At 30.3% G+C, this 26,586-nt stretch overlaps 1 protein-coding gene and 1 long non-coding RNA gene across 2 annotated transcripts; one reads left to right on the forward strand and one right to left on the reverse strand.

Annotated features, from left to right (window-relative positions):
* Positions 1 to 2,575: 2,575 nt before the first annotated feature.
* On the reverse strand, positions 2,576 to 4,443 carry LOC107961320 (uncharacterized). Its single transcript, XR_001701255.2, has 3 exons — positions 4,344 to 4,443; positions 3,376 to 3,461; positions 2,576 to 2,690 (listed from the first exon to the last, which is right to left on the reverse strand). It is a non-coding gene; the product is annotated as an uncharacterized lncRNA (long non-coding RNA).
* A 15,453-nt stretch (positions 4,444 to 19,896) lies between these two features.
* On the forward strand, positions 19,897 to 21,069 carry LOC107958443 (pollen-specific leucine-rich repeat extensin-like protein 3). Its single transcript, XM_016894216.2, has one exon. It carries the CDS (start codon positions 19,897 to 19,899, stop codon positions 21,067 to 21,069), a length of 1,173 nt encoding a protein of 390 aa, XP_016749705.1.
* The last annotated feature ends 5,517 nt before the right edge of the window (positions 21,070 to 26,586 follow it).

Raw genomic sequence — 26,586 nt, forward strand, 5'->3', positions numbered from 1 at the left:
AAACTTATTTTATTCAATTCACCAGTGTAAAACATTGAAATTAAAAAAAATATTTAATAGCCACATAAAAAATACATAACAACAAGCTTTAAATATAACAAAAAAAAATTAATGGTGTTATCAACTCTTAAAATTTATTAAACCTTTTAATCAGAATAAAATATTTAAGCTAACTAATAATATTATAAAGTTGAGATATCAAATTATATCAATAATTAAAGTATAGAACTCAAATATAAGAACTAAAATTTAATCATTAATATATAATTAAAAAACAGTAATCATTTATGTATTTAGATACATGTCATAAATTTAAAATTAAAAGAGAAATTGCTTACATTTTTTTTTTCATTTTTTAAGATCGTGAAGAGTGGTAATTGAGAATATATATATAAAGGCAAAGCAAAGAAAATTTGTGTTAATAGGCTATGATAAAATTATAATTTTTTTGAAGATTCAGGCTAAAATTTTGTATTTAAAGAATTTAAATTGAATTATTAATTTACGAGAGATTATAATATAATTTTAGCATATAAACCAAAATGGGTAAAGGTTTTTGCTTGTCTCTTGGACCGGTCTGAATATAAATAAAATATTATTGATAATATTCGAAACATTTATGTACAAAGTCCATTAGCCCCAATATTTAGAGTTGAAAAGTCTAAAAAGAAATACGAGTTCCTCCATTACAAAAAATAAAAACCCTTGAATCATTCTCTATTTTTCTGAACATTCATTGGCTCAAGATTTTGGTGTGCACAGCCACAGGGGACAGAGTCAGTAAATTTAGATTGTGGACAATCTTCTAAAAGGGATAAGTATTTTTGTGTTTTAATGTTTGGAAACAAATTTATTTATTTTATATAAAATAATTATTCTTCAAAAATTTTTGTGAACCCTTTTTTTCTTTTGTGAAAATACTTCATAGTGGTTTGTTGAGTGTGTTACAACTGAAATGATGTTTTTATCCCCTCTCTCTCTCTCTATATATATATTTTTTGATAGATTATCCTCTCTCCTTACATTAGTGTTGGGAGGAGATTTTTAAAGAGGAAGGTGAATTGGGCATGAATTGTGGTGATCAAGCACTCTACTCCACAAGTGCAAGGGTAGCGTGGCATACTATATATCAACTAGAAGTATAGTAGCTGATGGAACTTGAAGAAATGATATCTTGACGTGTATTGATAAAATTTCTTTTTTATCTTTAAAGAAGTGAATAAGTTAACTTTATATGAAGTGATAAGATAAGATTACAAAATAAAATTTCGTTAAATTTTACTCCTAAATATAAATATTAAACAATTTAACGATGAATGATAATATTAAGAATATTACAATATTGAATTTAACTACTTACTATTCATATACCTCTCATTAAAAGAAAATAATTTCTTACATAAAAAGTTTTGCTTCTAGTTCAATATGAATTTTTGGACTGAATCTATTTTATTTAATAATTCGTATTCAATTGATGGATGCTGTTCGTTATCCAACGGCTCCTCTGCTAGGTTTTTACGTTTCTTTGTCGAAAAGCAATCGCAAACTAAATTAATGCTGCGAAAACATTGGCCTCAGAATTGCACGTGAAGCGCTAATGTGAGTTAACAAATATGCAGCTCTAGACTTGTTCACATTGAATTTTTTTCATAATCAAAACTACATTTTGGGACACCTATAAAACACAACTAGCCTTATAATAAAAGAATATCATATAAAAATAATATTTCTACACTTATCAAAAAGTAATAAAAATTACAATTTTGTTGAATGAAGTGAGAGAAAAGTATTGAAAAAATTGTTGAGTCGTTGAATTTGGGAAAGTCAGGGTTTTTTTTTCGTATTAGTATTTTTTCCTTTAATTTTGTTTAAGAGTTGAGTAGTTGGCAGTTTTATAACTTTATATGAATTTTTTTTTGTAGAAAATATTTAAATTTTATTTAATTACCTCTTAATCTCATTTTCAATTATCTAGTGATAATGTAACACCCCTAACCCGTTTCCATCGCTGGAATGGGTTACGAGATATTACCGAACCAAATACTTATTCGTAAAATTTTCATGCATCTTCTTCTATCATCTTCATTTCGTTAAGTTCATCTTTAATAATGCATAATTCATTATACTACCATATACGATCCTTATTCATACATAGCCGGAACACATAATTAATCATTATCAAGTTCAATCAAAACCATTACATAAGTTTACATCATATAACAACCATATCATACGATTTTATGTTATGTTCAGACATAACCAGACGACCCATTACGCTATCTCAATTTAAATACTAATATCATATACAATAGCCAAATTGCAATTAATCACCTATATAAATGTGTCATAATCGAACTACCCCAAAAACACATAATCAATATTTCTTAGCATTTTCAACACTCAAACATATGTATAGATTTATATATATATATAATTCATTAATAGCATTACACATTATAACCAAGACGATTTATACCATGATTAAACATAACCAAATTCAAACTTAGTATTTAAGCCATATTCACATGGCTGGAAGTATACATATCAAAGTTCAAACAAAATTAATACATATTAGCCTATACATGTCAAAATGTTCATTTAGATCAACTAAGAAGAGGGTACCAAAATGTTGCAAGCTGGTGTGATGACTTCGACGATGATTCCAAGCATGCAAAATGGGTCAAGGAAATCTAAATAGGAGACAAGCAAACACACCAAATGAGTATTCAACTCAGTAAGTCATAAGCAATATAAAACAGACCATTAACATGAGATTATAAGAGAAATAATGTAAGATCAACTATTTCAGCCATACTGATCTATGCTACAATTAACTAGATTATCGATCCAACCATAAGCCAAATATTGCTATCCGATCGACTATCAAACAACCAAATGGTTTAAATCTTTTTTTTTCAAAGTATGAAACAATGATGAACTAGATGTATCCATGCATATACGTTTCATGTCTCAACTTCGATATTTCAAGTAATAGCTCTAGCACTTTATTCTTTCCCTATACTTCTTATATCATCAACCGATTTTGCACACATAGTGCTAAACAAATTCGCACACATAGTGCCATGCTACACCGCACACATAGTGCCTTGAAGATTCACTCATGTATTGACATCCAAATCAGCACACATAGTGCCATTCAATTCCGCACACATAGTGCCATTCAAATCCGCACACTTAGTGCCAATGTTGACCCATTATAATAAGACAATTTACTTAATTCAATTGGCATATATGGCCACAATTATAAATATGTATATCACTCCAAAAGAATACCTAACAAAAGAAATTCTCTCATGATACGCTAGAGTCATTTATGTATAAATTAATCAACCTTAGAAATGCTTATGGACTTACCTTGTGTTGGATAAAACGGTTCCAAATCGGCTACTCGATGCTCCTCGCTTTGCCCTTGCTTGATTCCCCTCCTTTGAGTTCTTGAGCTTGATTAAATAAATTAACTAGTTTAACCGCCTTGCTAGTTATTTGTATCCAAATTTTAATGATTTTATATCATAAGGAACATATGGTAAAATTTGATCTTTCTACCTTTTGCTTTTGAGTTATTCGGCTAATAACCACATAATATCACATTACTATCAATAATCCAATCAATATTTTAATTATACATACATATATAACATATATATATATTTGTATATACGGCGACCACCCTTGCTAATTACTCACATATATAATCTAATAATTTTCATTACATTTTACAACCGTAATTGTTCAAGACATTAAAACTTCAACAAATATTCATCTATTACCTCAAGGCCGGATGCATCATCACTTCCAAACATAACATTATCTTAAATATGTTTACATTCAAATATATATAATCATGAATCAAACTCAACTTATAAGCCAACATCACTCATTTAGTCGATTATATACAATCAAAGATAATATCACAAATGTGTATACCTATATAGCCGAATGTGCAAGATTAAATTCAACATCACCTATATACTTAATTATAAGTACGAATATACAGTTTCAAATGTAATATCATTTTTATTTCATTTAAACATTTAGTTCCTCCACATAACAATTTGACCGAATGTTTCTAACTAAAAAAAATAAAAACTCCACATCTATTCATAAGTTTATACCAATGTTCATATATCTATTAACTAGATCATTCTTCATCTTTCTAATATTCCATCCAAAGCATCAAACACTATCCTCATAACATCTAAACATCACAACCGAATGCACATTTTGTCACCAAATAGAAAAATCAACCTATGGGTTGTAATATAGATTTGTCTACTAACTAAATTTCATAAAATTTAATGAAAAAAAACATGAAATCTTACCTTGATTAACCCTTAAATTGACCGAATGCTTTTAACAATTTTTCTTTCTTTCTTCACTTAGGTTCGGCTTTGCAAGAAGAAGACGAACACTTCTCTCTCCTTCCATTTCTTCTTTTATTCATCTTTTTCTTATTAATCTATTTTTCTATTTAGATTATTTTGTCATTTACCATTATAATATATATTTAATTAGACTTCGTGGAGGAACATCATCACATGGCCGGCCACTTCATGCATTAAGGGTATTTTGACATGCAAATCCATGCTTTCTCACCTTGTTGTTATTTGATCCTTACAATTTACATATCATCTTTTCTAAGTTTCTCAACTAAGTCCTTTCAAGAAAATTCACATTCCTAAGACTAATTTTTAAACATTTAATTAATTTTTTTTCACACATACACTATCACACATAAATATATACAATTAAAATAAAAATAAATTTTTGTGACTCGGTTTTGTGGTCCCGAAATCACATTCCGACTAGGGTCTAATTAGGGCTGTCACAGATAATTTAACTGAATTTTTATATTATTTTTTCAATTAAACTAGCATCGATTAATTTGTAACATCAATTCAATTAATAGCTTAAATAATAGTATAAATATATTAATTTTTTTCATTTCTCCAACCAAATTAATACTCAATTAACTTATGAAACTATCTCAATTAAGAATTTAGATATATAAATTTAAAAAATAAATTAAAGAGAATTATATATAATATAATCGGCTTTTTTAAGATCAGTAGATAAATAAGAAAAAAAGAGTAAGTAAATGATTCAAATATTTTTAACTTAAAATTGTTAATATTTTTTATGTTCCAATTTTTTTAATTAAATTGGTGTGATTTTATTTATAGTAATTTTAGGGTTTTTTTTATTGGTAGAAGTAAAGGATCCAGTTCGAAACCACCGGATAGGTACATCAGAAAAATCTACTAAAATACTTTCAAGACTTTTAACATAAAATATTAAAAAAAAAACTGTCTAAAAGGATTATAATTTAACACAAATTAATTAAAATAAATCATTAGTTGAAAACATCTTAATGATTGAAACATGAACAATTAGTAAAAAGGATTTAACTACTAAAAACAGGGAATTATGGCACATTTAAAGGATTTAACTATCAAAATCAATCACTAGATGAAACCATCCTCAAAGGGTTTTTCGTTTTATATGAAAGTGGGGACAAATTATGAGATGGTGTCTCATTCTTGGGTAAAAGTTTAATAAAAATAATTGAATCAAGAGTTGAATTGTATTTTATTATTTTCTATTAAAAAAATAGGAAAATTTATTATTGTACTTTAGATCAAAAAGTAAATTGGTCTTATTAAAAATTTCATTATTTTTACTATTAAAAATTGGTTCCTATACATTAGAACGAGGTATATGTGGTATGCCATATACTATTGTTTGATAATTTTGTCAACCACGACAATTTTTAACAGTAAAAATAAATAAATTTTTTAATAAGATCAATTTACTCTTTAATCTAACTACAATGATCAATTTACTCATTTTTTTGAGTAAAAGAGACAAAATGCAATATAATTATTAGTACAAAGGTCTTCATTGTACTTTTTTTCATAATCTTTTACAGTTTATTACTCGTACTAAATTATGATACACTTATAATATGAGTACGAAAATTATATAAAATGATAATAAAACTTTAATTACAATGAAATCTAATTTTTAAAAATTTTAAGATTTAAGTTTGGATTCTATGTCTATTATATATGTTATATTTTGAGTATAAATATTTTTTTAAAATTTTATATGAAAAACAAAACATTGTATTATTACAAAATTAAATTTAACATAATTTTTAATATCAATTGTAACACTCTTAACTCGTGTCCGTTGCCGAAATAGGGTTACAGAGCATTACCGGAGTTTACAGATCAATAAACAAATATTTCATATAATATAACATTCATGTCGGAAACCAATTGAAGTTAAACATATTGTCCCTTAAACGAGCCTTCAAGAACCAAAATACATATTGGAAAAAAGTCAGGACTAAATCAGGAACTCAGCAAAATTTTCAGAAATATTTAAAATTTTCAAAATTGCAGAGGTCACAGGGGCGTGTGACTCACACGGTCAGGAGACACGCCCGTGTCTCAGGTCGTGTGAGCATTCAAAATAAGGACACAAGGCCGTGTCCGTACCCATGTAACTCTCTGACTTGGGTCACACAGCCAAATCACACGCCCGTGTTCTAGGCCGTGTGAGCATACTGACTTGTATTTTTAAAAGATACAGGGGACACACGACCATGTCACCTAGTCGTGTGTGATACACAGCCCTGTCTCTACTCGTGTGAACGAAAATAGGCCATTTTCTAATTACAGGCATCACAAGGCATTCAACACAAGCTAAAATCAAATCTTAAACATATATTTTTATCACATACAACTAATATACAGATAGGTACCTCTAATGACAATTTAAAAATATGTCCACCAATATTTAAACTTACCTATCTAATTTATCTAACCAAGTTACCAAAGTTCACTATAACTCAATTACATACATACATATATCACTTATACTAACATCACGCTCATATATTAATTTCATATCAATATATATATTGGTTATATAAACAAAATATTATTCATAATATTTACATAAGCTAAATTTTGATCAAAATCGAACAAAATCCTATACATGCCATTTAAAATGTATTTAACACTTCAAAAACTACCAAGATAAGCTGGATAGTGTAACTTGAGTGCTGATCTGATCGTCCAACCTTCCGAAAATCTACAAAGACATTAAACAACACATATAAGCTTAATGAAACTTAGTAAGTTCAACGAGTTAAACAAAAAGCCTAGTAAGTTTGACAGGTTAAACAAAATCTTACCGAACTACTATAACAAGTCAAATAAAGAAAATCATTCATGTTAATTCCGTGTCATTCATTGACAATTTTCTATCATTCATAACTTCTATTGATAAATACATATGTATTCAAATCAATATAAAAATGAATAACATGTCTTTCAAATTCATTTAATTAATCACCTCACTGAAAATTTCCATTTGAAGAACTACTTACAGATAAGAGTACATCATCAACAAAAGCTCATAAGAGTTAGTCCTCCCGAATACATCAACAGAAGCTCGAAAGTTGAACAGATGTAATGACCCAAAATTCATGGGCACCGAAAAAGTGAGTTATAGGGCCTTCGTCTTAGTGAAATAAGTTCGAAAATAATTATTAGAAATATTTATGAGTTTAGTGGTGTGTCTAATTAGGTTTTAATTAGGTGAAATTAGCTTCATTTAGAGTAATTAGTAAAAAGGACTAAATTGAATATGGGGTAAAAGTTTAATTATAAAGTAATAGAAAGTAGAAAGGCTAAAATGGCAATTGAGCCATTTGCAAAAAATGAGGCGGCATATGTGTTAAAAAAAATCTAAAATTTTATTATTATTAATTATTAGTATGGTTTTATATTAAATTATTATTATTATTATTATTATTATTATTATTATTATGGTTTCATATTAAGTTATAATTATTTAATCGGTATTATTATTAAATAAATTAAATAGTAGACAATTGTATGGTAACAAAAATATACATGTGTAATAATATGTATGTGTACAAATGTAATATATTTAATTGATATTAAAATAGATATTTATTATTATTTTTATATTAAGTTAAATATATTTATTAATTAAATAATTAATTTATGAGATTTTTGTTTGACAAACAAATTGAATAATGACAATTGTAATAAAAATATTGGTACATTTGTAATAAATAGATATGTACACTTGTAATAAAATAACTAATTTACTTAATATTAAAGTAAAAGATATTTGTTAATTAAATTATTAAATTATTAAATTTTTGTGTGAAAAATAAAATAAATGATGACAAATGTATGGTATTGATGGTGTATACTTGTGTATATGATTAAATACTTAATAGATATTTAAAATAAATATATTATAATATATGTTAATTAAATAAACAAAGTAAATAAAAGAATAAAAGAATGAAATAAAAAGAAACAAAGAAAAGAAAGAAACAGAGACATTCGAAACAGAGCAGGAAGAAAAAGGGAAAGAAAAGAAAAAGGAAAAATTAAGAGTTTAAGGTTTACAACTTTGATTGGTAAGTCATTTAAGTCCTTTCTATTTAATTTTGATGTTTTAGAAGCTTTAAAACAAGATTTTGATGAAATTAAGTTGGTAGTTCAAGAGTTCACATGTTTCCAAATAGGGTTCATGCTGGACAATTTATGGAATTAGGGATTTAATTGAATGAATTCTAAGTTAGAATCGATTAAGGGATTAAATTGAAAACTAGGCTATAAGTTTTATGTTGTAGGGACTAAATTAAAGAAATTTCGAAATTAGGAAAATATGCTGGAAATTTTATAGTTAAATATGAGTTTAGACAAAATTTGAATAGAAAAAAAGAGAGTGAATTGGATTAAGAAAGTAAGTAAGTTTAGTTAGGATTAAATTGGGAATAAGGTAGGAATTGTTTAGAAATTTAATTATTTATTTTAATTAATGCTGTAAATAATAATGTAAATTGCTATTATTTTCGTAGCCAACAAAGAACCTGAAGCATTGGCACGAAAAGGGAAGGAGAAAGTTATCGAGGAGTAATCGCAAAATTCGGGTTTGTAGTACTATAACTCAAATTATTTATTTATTCATTAAATGTTTAATTTAATTTATGTATATGGTAAGTAAATTATAAGGTAAGTATATTTGTTGAATTGTATAAAAATTTAATTGAATGATGAATATGTATTGAAATTGAATTGAGTTGAAATTGAAATTGAAAAGTGATATGAAATACCCTATTAACTAGTCGGGCTGAGTCGGATATAATTGGCATGCCATAGGATTTGGAAAAGTACGGGAATTATCGGCTTTGCCGATCAGACACTTTATGTGTCGTATTTTAGGCACCTCGTGTGTCATTTAGGCACTTTATGTGTCGGGTATTCTGATCAGGTACTATGTACCGTTTTAGGCACAATGTGCCGTACCGGTGTGTTTGGGTTGGAATCTGTGTATCCGTCAAAGTCCGAGTCTGTTAATAGGGTGAACATCTAAAATGAGAAATTTAAAATAAATTGATTGATTATATTATTGAAATATTGAAAGAAATGAGAAAGTTGAATTATGAATTGAAATGAAGATTGAAAATGAAAGACATGAATTTAATATTCATGTAGTGATTGAAATTATTACACATGATGTGTGATGGAAATTGAAGCATAGTTAAAAATTGTATTGTTATTATTAATTAATGAAGTTAAGAATGAATTGATATTTGATAAATTGGTTAGTTACATGTTCGGTAATTATAATTCTTTATTGCTATTATAATTTGAATTATGGTAATACCACTGAGTATATTCATACTCAGCGTACGGTTGTTTCTATGCGCAGGTTAGTAAAAGTCAAGTGTCTCGGCTCAGCATCCAGAGCATTCCCGACTCCAACACAACTTGGTGATGTATTTTTTTTTCTTTTGGGTAAAGGTGGCATGTACATAGGTGTTGTGTGATCACTTGAATATGTATATTATTTTGGTTGTGAAGGATGAATTGTAAGGTTTAGATTGTTAAATGAAATGGTAGAAAGGTATATAATATTTTGACACATGAACATTAAATTGTTAAATGAACGAAGTTTTCAATCAATTTTGAATGATACTATGATAGTTATTTAAGTTAAAATTATGTTAATGATATAAATATTAGTTAGGTGAATTTGAAACATTGGTATTGGTTGTTTTTGGTTTGAAATTGCAGGGGGTTTTAGGTAAGAATAAGCAGAAATATTGTCGAAATTTTTATAAAAAAAATATTTACAAAAATTTTTTAGAATACTCGAACAAATCCCGTTCTACTTTTAATACGTGTTTTGGGCTTCGAGAGTCCAATATAGGGACTTATTTATTAAATTATACTATGAAAGTTATATTAATTGTAAATTATTCGTAAATTATTCGATATGTTTTGTAATGCCTCGTAACCCTGTTCCGGCGACGGTTTCGGGTTAAGGGGTGTTACAACATAAGCTCATAACTTAACATAAAGTAAAACATAAGAATTCGTAATAAATGTTGAACCCTGATTTACTTGGAAAAAATGTTGTTGTCTATTTCTAATACCATCATATACCAAAATACAAATGTACTCAAATCCGGTGTTTCATTCAAACTGAAATCCAATTCAATTCAATTCAATATTATAATCCCAACAATAGAATAAATAAATAATTTCATTTATCAATTTGTACAAAATATTAAATTTTAACAGTACGAACTTACTTGGATTGAATTGTAGTAATTATAGAAGTTTAAGAACTATTTTACTATTTTTCATTTTTCAAGAGTATCTACGGGATCTTGATCTAAAATATAAAATTACTCATTTATTAGCATATATTTCATTTCCAATTCATTTCACAATTAATATCCTTTTATTTTTTAAATTTACACAATTAACTCAACTTTTACAATTTTTGTAATTTAATCCCTTAATTAGTTAATCTATCAAAATATTCTAGGCCATCACACAACCTCTAATATCCTAAAATTCACTATCAAACCCTAATATTTTGATATTTTTACAATTTAATCCTAGAATCAATATTTGACAAAATCACTTTATAAAATCATCATACAATACAATTAAAGTTCTAAATCCATGTTATTTCTCAAAAACATCTAATGTCCATCAATGAAAACTTCCAAAATTTTTAATAAAGTCCATCAATGAAAACTTCCAAAATTTTTAATAAAGTCAAAAACAAAGGTAAGGTTTAATTGAGCCTAATTGTAACAATTTCAAAAATATAATAATTAAAAGAAACGGATAAAAATTGAACTTATATGAAGTAAAATTATAAAAAAAACTAGCTTAAACTCTCTTTTATGTCTGTTTTTGGCCAAAAATTAGAAGATGAATTGTCTAAAAAACTTTAAATTCAATTTATTTCATTTTAATTTCCTAAAATTTACAATTTTGCCATTAAAGGCTTTATTTTATTATTTCTTTCATATGCCGCCTCAACTCTTCATTTAAGTTTATTTATTCTTTATGGCCTTCCTTATTTATTAATTAAACCATTTAATCACTTAATTCTTATAATTAACAAGTTTTTGCACATTTTTCAATTTAGTTCTTTTTAATTAATTAGCTATCGAAACATTAAAATTTTTTAACAAAACTTTAATACTATTTTAATGACACGCCGTAAATACTTATAAAAATATTTACTACTCGATTTATAAAAACTAGATTTCGATACCTTATTTTTTAAAACTACTTGACTTAATAAATTATTATAAAACATAAATTACTAATTCAAAAATATTTTTAAAATCACATTTTACTCATAAATATTATTAATATTTAGGAACTTATTAAGATAGCTTCAAACTACTATTTTTGATATCATTAAAAATAGAGCTATTACATCAACTCCATCGTCTATTCCACGAGACTTAAAATAAATTTATTTGTTTTTCCAAATTCCAAGGACGAAGGGGTCTGCTTCGACTTCTAGATTAGTAAAGTACATTGCAACATGTGGCAGACTTAACTAAATATGCGGGGTATCATTTATTAATTATCTTTCTTCATACTTCTTCTCATCTATATGATCCAAATTTGTTTGAGATTTTTACCTTCTATCTTTAGGGTTTGTGATAATCTATACATTTATAAAGGTACTTGGGAATGAATTTGGTGTCAATTAATCCAGTAGTAAAATTATTAAACAATTAAAATTTTATTATAATCTATTTACAAAGTAAAGATGAAGTATGCTATTTTTTTTACAAAGAATTATTTGTTATTTTTATTTCTCAATATATTTATTAGAGTAAGTTCAATAACTAATTTTCTATATTCTGTAAGTTTATATTAAAAACTAATATAATATAAAATATCCGAGTAAGAAAATTATTTAGCAAATATATTAATAAAATTTAATGTAAAATTAAATAAGTTTTTAGTTAAACGGGTAGAGTTAAAATATTAAAAATCATGTTATTTTATGTTTAAATCTTATTATATAAGTAATTTTTTAGATTTTATATAAAAATATAAAAATAAAACATAAATACCTTAGAGTAATATATCTTACTTTGTAAAAATGAAATAAATTTTTGATAATTTCAAAATTAAATTAGAACCCAATTAATGAATGACTTAATTAGATATTTAAATAATTGTATAAATAATAGTAGTAACCATGATGTGAGTGACAAATGAAATTATATAAAATATATTTATTAAAAGTTTACATAAATACTTTACTTTAGTTGAAATGATAAAATTTAAAAAAATTAAATATTATAGATATGTGACTTAGATTAAATATTAAATTATTTTGATTATTATGTGTGAATTTTTATTAATTATAAAAATATTAAAAACTCAATTATAATAATATAACTTAATTACTAAAAATATATTTTTTAATATTTTTCGAACTCAAATGACTTGTTATACGGAACAATCAAATATTTAATATATATATATGAAACTTTATCCCTCATAATAAATTAAAAAAATATCATTTATTTAATATATAACCATTTTAAATTAAATCCTCTAGAAGGTGCTGAATAAATTATTCTCGAGGATGCACAGGGCGTGGGGCGTCTTCGCCTAGTCACTGTTTCTTACGCTGTAGGCGATAGGAATCCTAATAAGCTTTAAATGACTACTTGGGCCTTCAAGAGGAATTAGTAAACTTTTAGGATCAAATTCCTTCCAATTTAGTAGTGTTCTTCAATTTGGGTTCATGACGCTTTGTGTTTACATTTTCTTTTGAACCATATTTTTATAAAATTTTGACCGACGGAAAATATTTAACCACTAAATGCTCGAATAAAAGTCAATTATGAATTTCTTTTATACAAATCTTATTTTACTATAATTCTTTCTCAATTTTTAAATGCTCAAATCTATATATTCTTAATTGCTGCGATAGCAATTGTTTAAGTGTTGAAATAATGATTAATTTTTATTTATTTATTTGAGGAGCACACATTTAAATAATGTTTAGGAGTCAATAGTTGACTTCTTTTTTTGTCTTGCAGATGATGAGAGTGCAATCACCCAAAAGCAGTAGAGATGCTTTGAAAGAAATTGGCGTAGAAAAGAATCTCCTGCTTCCATAAGCAATAGAAACCTGGATGATTTGTAGGGTTGGTAATGCATTTTAGAGAAGGCCCCGGGACGATACCTTTCAAGCACGCTAGTGCCACACACTTGTATGTCATGCTGTTAATTAAAATTAATTAAGCAAGAAAGTAAAAGTGAAAAAAAGAAAGTGAATGATATAATTTTTGTAAAAATTTCAAAAATATTTAAATCAAGATTTTAACAACTTTTATTTTTAAAATTTATATTTTTTTAATTTTTTTTTTAAAAAATTGAAGGACCAATTTAAAATAGGATGTCTAATTGAATTAATTGAGTCGTTTAATTAGTTTTTATGAACAAAACTATTTTAAACTAAACAAAGTTTAGATCAACAGTGGGTTTTTTGATATGTAAATGAATGAAATTTGAAACTCAAAATACCGAATAAATTCAATAGCATTTGTGTTAACAAAAACAAAAATTATTATGTCCATCCAAAATCTAAAATATTCTAAATTTTTATTGATTTTTTATATACTCTACTTTTAATAAAGTTTCGTCCACTGCATTTAAGGTTACATTAGCCTTTTTAACAATTACATTAGCCTTTTTAACCCTCCATTAGAAAAGGTTACTCATTTAAGTTCTTCGTCCATCAAAGCATTTTAATCCATAGATTAAACACAATTCTGAAAAAGGCATGAAATTGTGGAGGAAGATAAATAAGTGATACGTAGACTGAAGTTCCAAAGGGAGAATCATTTTTGTGTCAACTAAAATACTGGCAGTAAAGCGGGGGGATTTTATAGTTTCTATTCGTTTTGCATTTAAAAGAGAATCATTACGTTTTGTCTCACTCTGTGATATTCACATCAGTTTGCACATGTAGTGATGGTATCGATATATCTATTGAATGTTGTTCCAATAGGGTCGGAAGCGTGTAAATTATTGTACTAAAAAATCACACAAAGTTTAATTCCCAGGGAAGAGAGGTGGATCACATGGATCTCTTAAATACCAAGTCTTTCCTTAGACAGAATATCCCTTCTATAGTAATTTAATAGCACAATTAAATACTACTATTATACCCTCAAATATTGAAAGAAAAATAGGACAAGAAAGAACACAAGAGATTTAACGAGGTTCGGTAAATTATACCTACGTCCTCGGGCACTAACACCAGATGATAACTTTACTATCTCCAAAGTATTACAAACAAATAGAATTCCTTAAGAATTCTCAAATGGGAGAAGAGAGAAAACTAAGAGAGAAAGATTGGTTGGGATGGTTGAAATGAGAAATGGTTAGGCCTATTTATAGTTGAAGTTCAGGGACTAACTTGCAAATGGCCTAAAAAATTAGGGACCAAAATTGCAATTATCCCTTTCAACTTTAAACAACTTGCCAACTATTTTTTTTCTTTCGGTGCCAATTGCACCTCCCACCATTTTTGACTTTTCAACCCCTTTTTAATTTAACTTATCAACAATCTCCACCTTGAAGATTTGATTAGGATAACCACATCTTCACACACTTCCTTCAACTCCCCAAATTCAATAAAGCTATCTTTTGTAGTGCCTCCAAATGCGCTCTCGAGCGCCATACACCTAAAGGTGCTCAAATTCTCAGGATGTTAATCAAGTTCAAACAATGATTAAACTTGATTGTTGTTACCACCTTGGTCATCATATCTGCGGGATTATCTGTTGTCGGAATCTTCTCAAGTAGAATTTTTCCTTTTTCAAAGACTTCCTGCACAAAGTGATATCTTACGTCGATATGCTTGGTTCTTGAATGATAGACTTGATTTTTCGCTAAATGAATAGCGCTTTGACTGTCACAATATAGACTAATGTGACTTTGAACAACTCCCAAGTCTTTCAATAATCCATTAAGCCAAATAGCCTCCTTAACAGCTTCTGTAACTGCCATATATTCTGCTTCTTCTTCAGTTTTCGGAGATAATTGAGCACTAAGTTTCAAATGAGAAGCAAGTGGGGTACTTACATGTTTTGTGTTTTCATTTACACCAAAACATTGTAATACCTTTTTCAGATATTGCTTCTGATTCAAACAAAGCTTGCTTCTCTGTCTATCTCTACTTATCTCCATGCCGAGAATCTTCTTGGCCTCACCTAGATCTTTCATCTCGAACTCTTGATTCAACTGAGCCTTCAGCTTATCTATCTCATTTTGGCTCTTCGAAGCGATTAACATATCATCAACATACAAGAGTAGATAAATGAAAGATCCGTCATGCAGCTTCTGCAAATACACACAATTGTCATATTTGCTTCTTGTGTACTTCTGCCTTCTCATAAAGCTATCAAATCGCTTGTACCACTGCCTCGGGGATTGCTTCAATCCATATAGCGATTTGTTAAGCTTACAAACCCAATTTCTACCACCAGCATCTGTGTATCCTTCTGGCTGAGTCATATAGATCTCCTCTTCTAACTCACCATGCAAGAAAGCCGTCTTAACATCAAGTTGAGCTAGCTCCAAATTCAACTGTGCTACCAAGGCCAACAAAATTCTAATGGAGGAATGCTTCACAACAGGGGAAAATACATCATTGTAGTCAATTCCCTCCTTCTGAGCGTAGCCTTTAGCTACCAATCTTGCCTTGTAGCGAATATCCTTCTTGCTAGGAGATCCATCTTTCTTTGCGAATACCCACTTGCATCCGATTGCCCTTTTACCTTTTGGTAATTGCGCCAACTCCCAAGTATTGTTCTTCCGGAGAGACTGTATTTCTTCATCCATGGCGCTTTTCCATTTATCACTTTCTAAGCTTTGCATTGCTTCTTGATAAGTGATAGGAATATCATCAACAACGGGAAGGGCGTAAGCCACCATATCAGTAAATCGAGCAGGTTTACGAATTTCTCTCCGTGGCCTTACAACTGCAACTGGTTCTGGTGTACTTAGTGGTTCTTGGGTCAGAACCTCTTCAACCTCTAATTCCTCCATTGTGGCTGGAGAATTAGACTTATTAACTGGGCAAATCCCCATCTGCTCAAACTCCACCTGTTTTGGAGTACACTCCACCTGCTGTAGAGTATTGCTCATCTGAATATCTTTATCTGCTACCTTTTTCAATGTGGCAGATTCATCAAAGGTAACATCTCTGCTACAGATCATTTTCTTTGTGCTTAAGCACCAAAGACGAAATCCCTTCACTCCAGAAGTGATTCCCATAAAGAGAGCTTTCTTTGCCCTCGGATCTAACTTTGACTCCTTCACATGGTAATATGCAGTGGATCCAAACACATGTAAGGAATCATAATCTGTAGCCGGTTTTCCAGACCATACCTCCATAGGAGTTTTTCTTTCTAATGCAGATGATGGCAAACGATTAACAAGATGGCCAGCGTATGTCACAGCCTCAGCCCAAAATTGCTTGCCCAACTGAGCATCGGACAACATACATCGAACTTTCTCCAGCAATGTTCGATTCATACGCTCTGCCAATCCATTCTGCTGTGGTGTATCCCTAACTGTGAAGTGTCGAACAATACCATACTCTTGGCACACATCGAAGAACGGATCACTTTTATATTCCCCTCCATTGTCCGTCCTAAGCCGCTTGATTTTCTTGCCAGTCTGGTTTTTGATCATAATTTTCCATTTAAGAAAAACTCCAAGCACTTCATCTTTAGTTTTCATGGTATACACCCAAACTCTTCTGGAAAAGTCATCAACAAAAGTAACAAAGTAGTGTTTTCCTCCCAACGAAGGTGTTTTGAAAGGCCCCCACACATCTGAGTGAATATATTCCAAAATACCTTTTGTATTATGGATAGCAGTGCCGAATTTCACTCTCTTTTGCTTTCCCAGAACACAGTGCTCACAAAATTTTAATTTGCAAGCCTTTGCACCTTTCAACAATCCTTGCTTTGCCAGAATTTGCAAGGATTTTTTGCTGGCATGTCCCAACTTCATATGCCACAACTGCATTGAGTCCAAGTCTTTATTACCGGAAGCTGCAGCGACTGCTCCAATAACTGTACTATCTTGGTAGTAATACAAGTTATTTTTCCTGATGCCCTTCAATATCACAAGTGCGCCAGATGTCACTTTCAAAATCCCATCTCTCATAGTAACAACTGAGCCATTGGATTCCAAGGCTCCCAATGAGATGAGATTTTTCTTCAAACTGGGCACGTACCGAACATCAGTCAGAATTCTGGTTGATCCATCTTGATTCTTTAATTGGATTGAACTTATCCCAACAGTTTTACAGGCATTGTCATTGCCCATATAAACAACTCCTCCATTTAGTTCTACTAAATCAGAGAACCACTCCCGGTTAGGGGACATATGATAGGTACAACCCGAATCCAATATCCACTCATCTGAATGGAACGACGATGATGATGCAACCAGTGATAGTTCAGAGTCACTAGTATCATGCTTAGCAACACAAGCATCTACAGCAGCTTTTCCCTTATTCTTCAGCTTTGGACAATTTTTCTTCCAGTGGCCTTTCTCATGACAAAAAGCACATTCATCTTTCCCGAGTCTGGACTTTGACTTTGATCTCCCCTTTTGAGTTTTCTTCCGAGTGTATGAACGACCTCGGACTACTAAAGCTTCTGTATCTCTGATTGAGTTTTTCTGTTTGTCCTTCTTTCTCTGTTCATAACTGTATAAGGCCGCACAGACTTCGCTCAGAGATATATCACTCCTGCCATGAAGTAGAGTAGTTTCTAGGAACTCAAACTCCTCAGGAAGTGACCCCAACAGCATCAAAGCCAAATCTTCATCTTTGAATGTCTCATCCATATTCAGCAAATCAGTGACTAACTGATTAAATTTGGTGATGTGATCATTCATTGTGGTACTTGGGACGTATGTGAAGCGAAACAGTCTTTTCTTCAAGTGGAGCTTATTTTGACTGTTTTTCTTCAAAAATTTTTCTTCAAGTGCCACCCACAACTTATTTGCAGAAGTCTCCTTTGAAAAAGCATACCTCTGCTCTCGAGAAAGGCATGATCGAATTGTGCCACATGCCAACCGATTGATCGCCTTCCAATCTTTCTCCTGTACATCATCTGGTTTTTCTTCATCAATGGCAATGTCTAGACCCTGCTGAAAAAGGGCATCTAGAACCTCACTTTGCCACATACCAAAATGGCCTGTGCCATCAAAGATCTCCACGGCCAATCTTGCATTTGCAATTGTCGGTCTTGTCCACATGGACGATGTTGAAGCTCCTACACCGACCGTTTTCTCCATAATCTTTCAATATACCTAAGGAAATCTTTTCTGATGTGGAAGATCAGTTTAAACTGCAACCACAGAGCATACTACGATTAACCTTCGGCTCTGATACCACTTGTTGTTCCAATAGGGTCGGAAGCGTGTAAATTATTGTACTAAAAAATCACACAAAGTTCAATTCCCAGGGAAGAGAGGTGGATCACATGGATCTCTTAAATACCAAGTCTTTCCTTAGACAGAATATCCCTTCTATAGTAATTTAATAGCACAATTAAATACTACTATTATACCCTCAAATATTGAAAGAAAAATAGGACAAGAAAGAACACAAGAGATTTAACGAGGTTCGGTAAATTATACCTACGTCCTCGGGCACTAACACCAGATGATAACTTTACTATCTCCAAAGTATTACAAACAAATAGAATTCCTTAAGAATTCTCAAATGGGAGAAGAGAGAAAACTAAGAGAGAAAGATTGGTTGGGATGGTTGAAATGAGAAATGGTTAGGCCTATTTATAGTTGAAGTTCAGGGACTAACTTGCAAATGGCCTAAAAAATTAGGGACCAAAATTGCAATTATCCCTTTCAACTTTAAACAACTTGCCAACTATTTTTTTTTCTTTCGGTGCCAATTGCACCTCCCACCATTTTGACTTTTCAACCCCTTTTTAATTTAACTTATCAACATTGAAAACCCTAACTCTAATTAGCTGGCCCGCCCTTCTCCTTTCCATCTTATGATCTTATCCACTCTCTTAATTCACTACAAATTAAATGCAGTATGCAATGCAGGTTCCTTGCAAGACTTTGCCACCTTGAAGTAATTCAATAAATTGTGAAAATAAGCAGACTGAAAAGTAAGCACCAATTGTCAATTGAGAGAAGCACTGAAAGCGAATCTAAGGATGGCAAATTTATTAGTGGTGCAGCGAAGGCATGCATGCATGCCTGTATTTGGAACACACCCGTATTAAAATCTTGATTTCCAAATTCCAAAACAGACCATAATGTTGTGAAGTTCAAGGCGGTTTCTTTTATTGCAAGCGAAAGAAAAGTCAAGTAAACCATACTTGTAATCAGCACTAGTGTAAAATGACACCTCACTTTCATGCATTCTTATATATAGAGAGAAATAATAAGCGACGGGATACAGGAAGCAGAAATGAAAGCAAGCAGATTAGTGGTTTTGGTAGTGTTAGCTTTGCTTTTGTTCACCCAAATTGCAACAGAGGCCAGGTCACATTCCCACCACAGAGGACAACAACAACAACTTAGAAGAAGAAGAAGCGGCGGCGGTGAAAGAACATCTTCAAACTGCGACCCTTTGTTTCAGTTCCTGTTTGGAACCTGCGGTCAATGGCCTTTCTCAACATCTCCCTCTCCCGACAATCCTTTTCTTCCTAGAAGGCCTCCCGCTCCTTTAATATCTCCACCGTTGCCTCCGCCTTTACCACCTCCTGCTCAACCAATTGTTCAACCATCCCCACCACCTGTTGTCTCTTCTCCTCCACCTTCATCACCACCCCCCTCCCCTCCACCTTCATCACAACCCCCCTCCCCTCCACCTCAATCCCCACCACCACCACCTCCACCATTAGTGCCTTCACCACCACCATCATCAATCCCACCACCACCGCTAGTTCTTTCACCTCCTCCGCCTGATGTTATTCCCTCTCCAGTATTCCCATGGCTAAGTCCTCCAGACACCCCATCCCTTCCAGATCTCTCACCACCACCAAACGTTTTCCTTCCACCACCAGAGGAAATTACACCCCCACAACCTGAGTTGACACCAGCACCACCTCTAATCCCTACATTTTCTCCGCCGGCTGATGAATTTACACCAGTTCAGCCCATATTTGCTCCTCCAACCAACCCGAACTTACCACCAGGCGATGAATTTACACCAGCAACGCCATTTCTGCCCATATTCGCTCCGCCAACAGATGAGTTTCAACCAGCACCGCCATTTATGCCTATAGTTTTTCCACCGCCAGCACAAGATCTGCCGCCTGATGTGACTATTCCATCACCTCTAGTCCCAATATTTTCTTCACCACCTGACCCTCCACAACTTCCATTGTTACCACCAGAACAGCCCTTTACAGATGCACCACCCATTGAGTCAACTGGTCCACCAAATGTCTTTCTGCCACCACAGGTGGTTCCCACAATCCCTGAGATTCCTCCGCAGCCGCTTCCATTTTCATCGATTCCAGCAGCACCAGATACGGGTTTCGTTGATCCAGTGCAGCCAATGTTGTCGCCTCCACAATCTTTCTTGCCACCGTTCCAGCTTCCCCCATCGTTTGATTCGCCACCTTTTAAAAATTAAACTTCCGTCTTATATTACACAGCATTAAATATATGTTTTTAGAATAAGGAGAAGGTAGTTGATGGATGCTTTTCCCTTGTTGAAAAGTTTGACTTGTTTTGATTAGGTTTGCTTTATGCATCGTTTTTCCTGTTTCATGTATAATATTTTGTTTACGTTCAATGGATATAACAATGCACGGAAAGTTTGATTTAAAGAAGGAAGAACATGAAATCAAGTCCAAGACCTAATAAATTGGTCTAATTTTGTTGAACTAGTTTGTATATTTTATAATTCAACATTAAATTCTATTTATATATTCAGATTGATTATTTCATTAAAAAGTTCAGTTGAATGGTGTAATCTGTTTTTTTATTGATAAATCATCCATCCTTACTAGATTATTTTTAGAAAAATTGACTTGATTATTTATAGAAAATTGATGAAAAATAAATAAGGTTTTAGTCAGGGTGGGAGAGGTTTTAGTCAGGGTGGGAGATAAGTCTTAAAGTTCTAAGTTTTATGAGCAATTCTAGGTTTAAAAATCATAAATTTTCTATAAAAATTAAAAATTTTAATTATTTTCTAACTAAGCTTATGTCATTAATTTAGTTAACTACTTAAAACTAGTATCAATTAATTAAATTGATTTGATTTGTTGACTGAGTCTTATGATTCAAATCATCTTACATTTGCCGATTGAGTCTTAGCTTATTTGGCATCGGTATTGGTGTCAAAAAAGCCCATTTTTGGAGTTGTATTGCTAAATGAGACAGTTAAGTTTGAAAGTGAAAATGCATGTGTCATTTACAATAATGATAGATTAAATTATTTAGTAAAATTAGAATGAAATGATTGATAATTATAGTATCGGGATTAAATTGCAAACTGTCAGAAATGAATAAAAATTGAATAATAGAATAATGGAGGATTAATTTGACAAATAAAACGTGGTGATAAAAACAATTTAACCGATGTTTTATTAGCAAATGAGAAAAAGATTTTGGTTCTTGATGCTTTTGCCAATCCAAAATTAACAATCTAGGTGAGTTTTTCCTTTGAAATTTTTGTAGATTTTGCACGTGAGAATCCTACTCTAGCCGACTCATTAATTCATTTTTACTATTATGTAATTTAGTTTAAGATATCATTGTTGAAACTAAGATGAAATAGAAGTTAAATATCATGGATTATTCAGAATTATGTGGGTTAGATTAAGATTTGGTAAGTTAAGTAATAAAAATGTTGAATTTAGCTAGAAATTTAGTTAAAATTAATAATACGGACCAAATTGAGAGAAATTGAAAACTGTTAAAAAGATTATGTTATGAGTTGAAAGCTTGAGGTCCTTGTATTATGTTTATTAAGTCAGATCTGAATTTGATTGGATAGATTGTGTGATATAAATGTTTCGAGTATTAGAGTAGTAAATGACTAAATTGAATTAAATGCATTCATGTTTGATTTCATTGAACTATGTTGAAGTACGGGATTAGCGATGTGTCCGTAATTGTATTATCAAATGTAGCCAAAGATGATGTCGGAACATCAAAGGCGAAGGAAAGGAAAAGATGAATGTTGTATAGTTTTTGCGATTTGTGTTTTTATGATTCAATTTCAATTTTCTTTTGTAGATTAATTAGTCATTATAATCAATATGATTATGCATCAAGGTAATTGTATATTTCTCTAATGAATTTTGAATAATAGATTCGATTGGCGGTATTTGAAATAAATAATGAATTATTTGGAATTGTTTTGGATATGATTATGAATATTTGAACATTGATATTATAATGATATATATTACAATGACGATTATGATGTTGATGCCCCATTAAATGATGTTAGACGTACTTCTAGTATAGTTAGCATGTCATAAGGTCACTGTTCTAGTGATTTGCTAACCATCGTTGCCAGGCAACCTGAGATGGTAGAATAATCACATATTAAAACTCATCGTTGTTGGGCAACTAGGGATGACGGAATAAAATAGTCCTAATTTTAAAGGGACATGGACTTATTCAATATATATAGATTCGAGTATTCATTCTATTGTTAATCGTCAAATAATACCAAAACGAATAAGCACGAGAATTGATATTGAAATGTGAATTTAATAAGAAAGTTGGAAAAAATCATATGTTGAGTTAAAATAGTAAATATTAATGTAATTGATACTTGTTATATATAATTACTTTAGTTGATTTTGAATAAAATACATTTGAATTATATTAGCAGCACCGAGTATTCAATACTCAATGTACGTTTTTGTTTATTTCTGTGTGCAGGTTTTGGACGAGGTTTTCTGTAAGCTAGAAATGTCAAAGCATTCATTCTCAACAGCTCATCTCAAGAATAATTTTGCTACCTCTTTTGTATGTATATAAGTGTTTAAGTTGGAATGACATGTACCTAGGTTGTTTTAGTCATGTTGTTTAAATTTCCATTTTGGTATATTGATATTTGGTTTATGAAGTTTTATAAGTTGAACTTTAATCTTTAATTATTAGATAACTATACTAGTTTATATAAGTTTGATTATGAGAAATAGATGGTTAAATGTCGGTGCATTGGTGATTATGATTTGATGAAGTTTGATTGTTTTTTTACATATTAGATTATGGTGTTACTTTGATTTGAAGATTAGGTACACTTAAGGTGTCATTTGGTTTAGTTTGGACCCTTGAAATGTGCATTTAGGACAAATTTTACCGTTGTGTCTCGTGACCATAAGAACAAAATTTACCTTATATTTTGACATTCATGCTTAGTGTCTCGAGACTAGAAAATTCTATTTAAGCCTCGAGATAAGCGGTATTCATCTCTAGACAAGTAAACTTTGAAGCTAAATTAGTTTTGCCCTGATTCCAAGTTTTGAGATAAGAACCTTTTGTCTCGAGACATTCAAACATTAAAGCTAAATTAAGAAAATAAAGGGAAACTTGTCTCAAGACCTAAAATAAAATAATGCCTTTTTCTCGAGACAAAATATTGAAATTTGATAGTCAAGTTTGGATTTGAGTCTTAAATCTATGAATGATAATAATTTGAATCCTAAATACTATGAATGCATATGTGTTTGGGTATGATTGATGATTTAAATTGGTTTGAATGATGATTAAGATTTAAATTTTGTGATTATATAAATGAGATAGCTTGAGTTGCTTTGGTAACTGTTTAACATCCTGTATTTAGATCCGAAAATTAGGTTAGATCTGAGATTTTACATTGCCAATGCAGGAGGACGTAGGTTTGAGCGTGTTGAAACATGTTTTCCTCCTATTTAAATATTAGATAGAGATTATGAATAATTTTAGGCGTTATATTTTGACATAACATTTGATTAGTAAAAGTTTCTTTAATTATCAATCTTTATTTCATAAACATTTTTACATTTTTTTATCAAATTTGTCACTTCTTTTTACGACACCTTATATATTAGATAAATATATTATATATTTTAAAATTATAAAAACACAATAAATCAACTCAATACATCAATAAAATTTTTAAAAAATATCAATTATTAAATTCAATATTACAAATATTACATTAACCAAATTCAAAACTTATTTATGATAATTTTTTAATAAAAATAACATATACCAAAAAGAAATAGAGTTTGATTTATCCAAAAAGCAGGATAAAATACAAAAACATTTTCTTAATATTTTTAATTTTAAAATTTTAATTAATTTGTTAATGCTGATGTTGGGCCACGCCACTATTGCTGTCCCACTTGTTCGTGTTTCGGCCTAAATAGAGCCATCAAAATTTGTTTTCACTTGGTAACCTTTCCAGGGTTTTTTACTAAAAAAATATTAAAAAATTAAAAAATTCGAAAATAATACACCTAAAAAACTAATTACGAAAATGATATGGTCAGGGTGGTCACGCCACTCTGACAGGTGGCACCACCCTGACGTGACGGCCGCAACAATAAAAAAAAGAACTGAAAAAGAAAAAAAACACTGAAAACGAAAAAAATAAAAATAAAAAATGGGTCATGTTGGTGCCAGAGGCGGCACCAGTTGTGTGAGTCCCACAGGCGGCACCTAAGCACTATAAAACTAAGCAGAGCCAGTAACTCCGGGAGCAAGAATCAGCAGCAAGGAGAAGAAAATAAAGGGAAAGAAAGGAGAAGAGAATGAAGAAAAAGAAGGAGAAGGAAAACAGAAAGAAAAGAAAAAAGAAGGTATAAATTTTTTAAATAATGAATTTTTATATTGTTAATGTGTTTTTGCTGTTATTATTATTGTTGATTTTTATTATTTTTTGTTGTTAGTTATTAATATTGTTAGTAAAAAATCTTTGTTATTATTATTAGTAAAAAACCATAATTATTGTTAGTTATTATTATTGTAAAAAAAAACCTAAAAAAGCCTATTTATGTTTTGTAAAGAATGTATTATTTTGTTATATGTGTTTTAGGTAGATTTTTTACCCTTATTATTTAAAAATAAAATAAAATAGCGAAATAAGTTGTTTGAAAGATTAAGTACCATTTTTGGCACTTTTGGCACTTAATCTTTCAAACAACCTATTTTGGTATTTTATTTTATTTTTTATATTATTAGGGTAAAAAACTCGTTTTAGGTTGATTAGATAATATTTATGAAATTTATTTGGCATGTTATAGATATTGTTAAAAATGGCAACATATTTGGTATTACCTGATGAAATAACAACTTCAGCACAAAGGGAGAAAGTTGATAAGATAATGAGAGAAGTGCAAGATTACAGAATGAAACCAGAAGAAGACATTGTTCAACACGTTATGACAGTAAATAAAAAGATGCAGGAAGTGTTGTGGAAAGGTCATGAAATGATTAGAAAGAATAAAGTTCAATACTTAACCCTTAGAGGGACATTAATAGAACGAGAACATCAAATCGTTTTAGACCAAAACGAGAACATCAAATCGTTTTAGACCAACTTTGGAAGACATTGGTACCACGAACCTATTGGAATCTAGTTATATGCTTCGTAAAGTTTATAATCTCTTATGGAGCAAGGAAAATAGCGAGACAAAGTATAGGCTCACGAAAGTTGACTGGGAAGCAAAATGTGATTGACATACCATGGATGAATAAATTAGATGTTAGGAAATTACCAAGAGAATTTCTAATTTCAATACCCGTTACAAAAATTGAAGAGGAAGAAAATCCCGAGGAATTCCCAAATTGGATTGTAGAAGATGAATATGAAGATAATCAAGAATATCTAAATTGGATTGTATTGTATTTCCCAGAGAAAGATACAGGGTCGGAGATGGAAGAAAACATAGAAATGAATTTAAATGGTTAAATGTAAGGATAAATGTTGCTTATGTATAAAATGAGAACTAAAAAACTATGAGCTTATGAATGAAAAAAATTGCATATTGAGTAATTAAAATTTTTATTTAAGTAGTTTATTTGGTGATCGAAATTATTTTGAGAAAGTTTGTTTATTTTTTAACAGATTGAGCATTGAAGATGGATAATCAGTTTTTCGTATGCGTTTATTTCGATGGAATTATCTTGACAACAATCG

Source organism: Gossypium hirsutum, chromosome A05 (assembly GCF_007990345.1).
Source record: "Gossypium hirsutum isolate 1008001.06 chromosome A05, Gossypium_hirsutum_v2.1, whole genome shotgun sequence".
Taxonomy (NCBI): domain Eukaryota; kingdom Viridiplantae; phylum Streptophyta; class Magnoliopsida; order Malvales; family Malvaceae; genus Gossypium; species Gossypium hirsutum.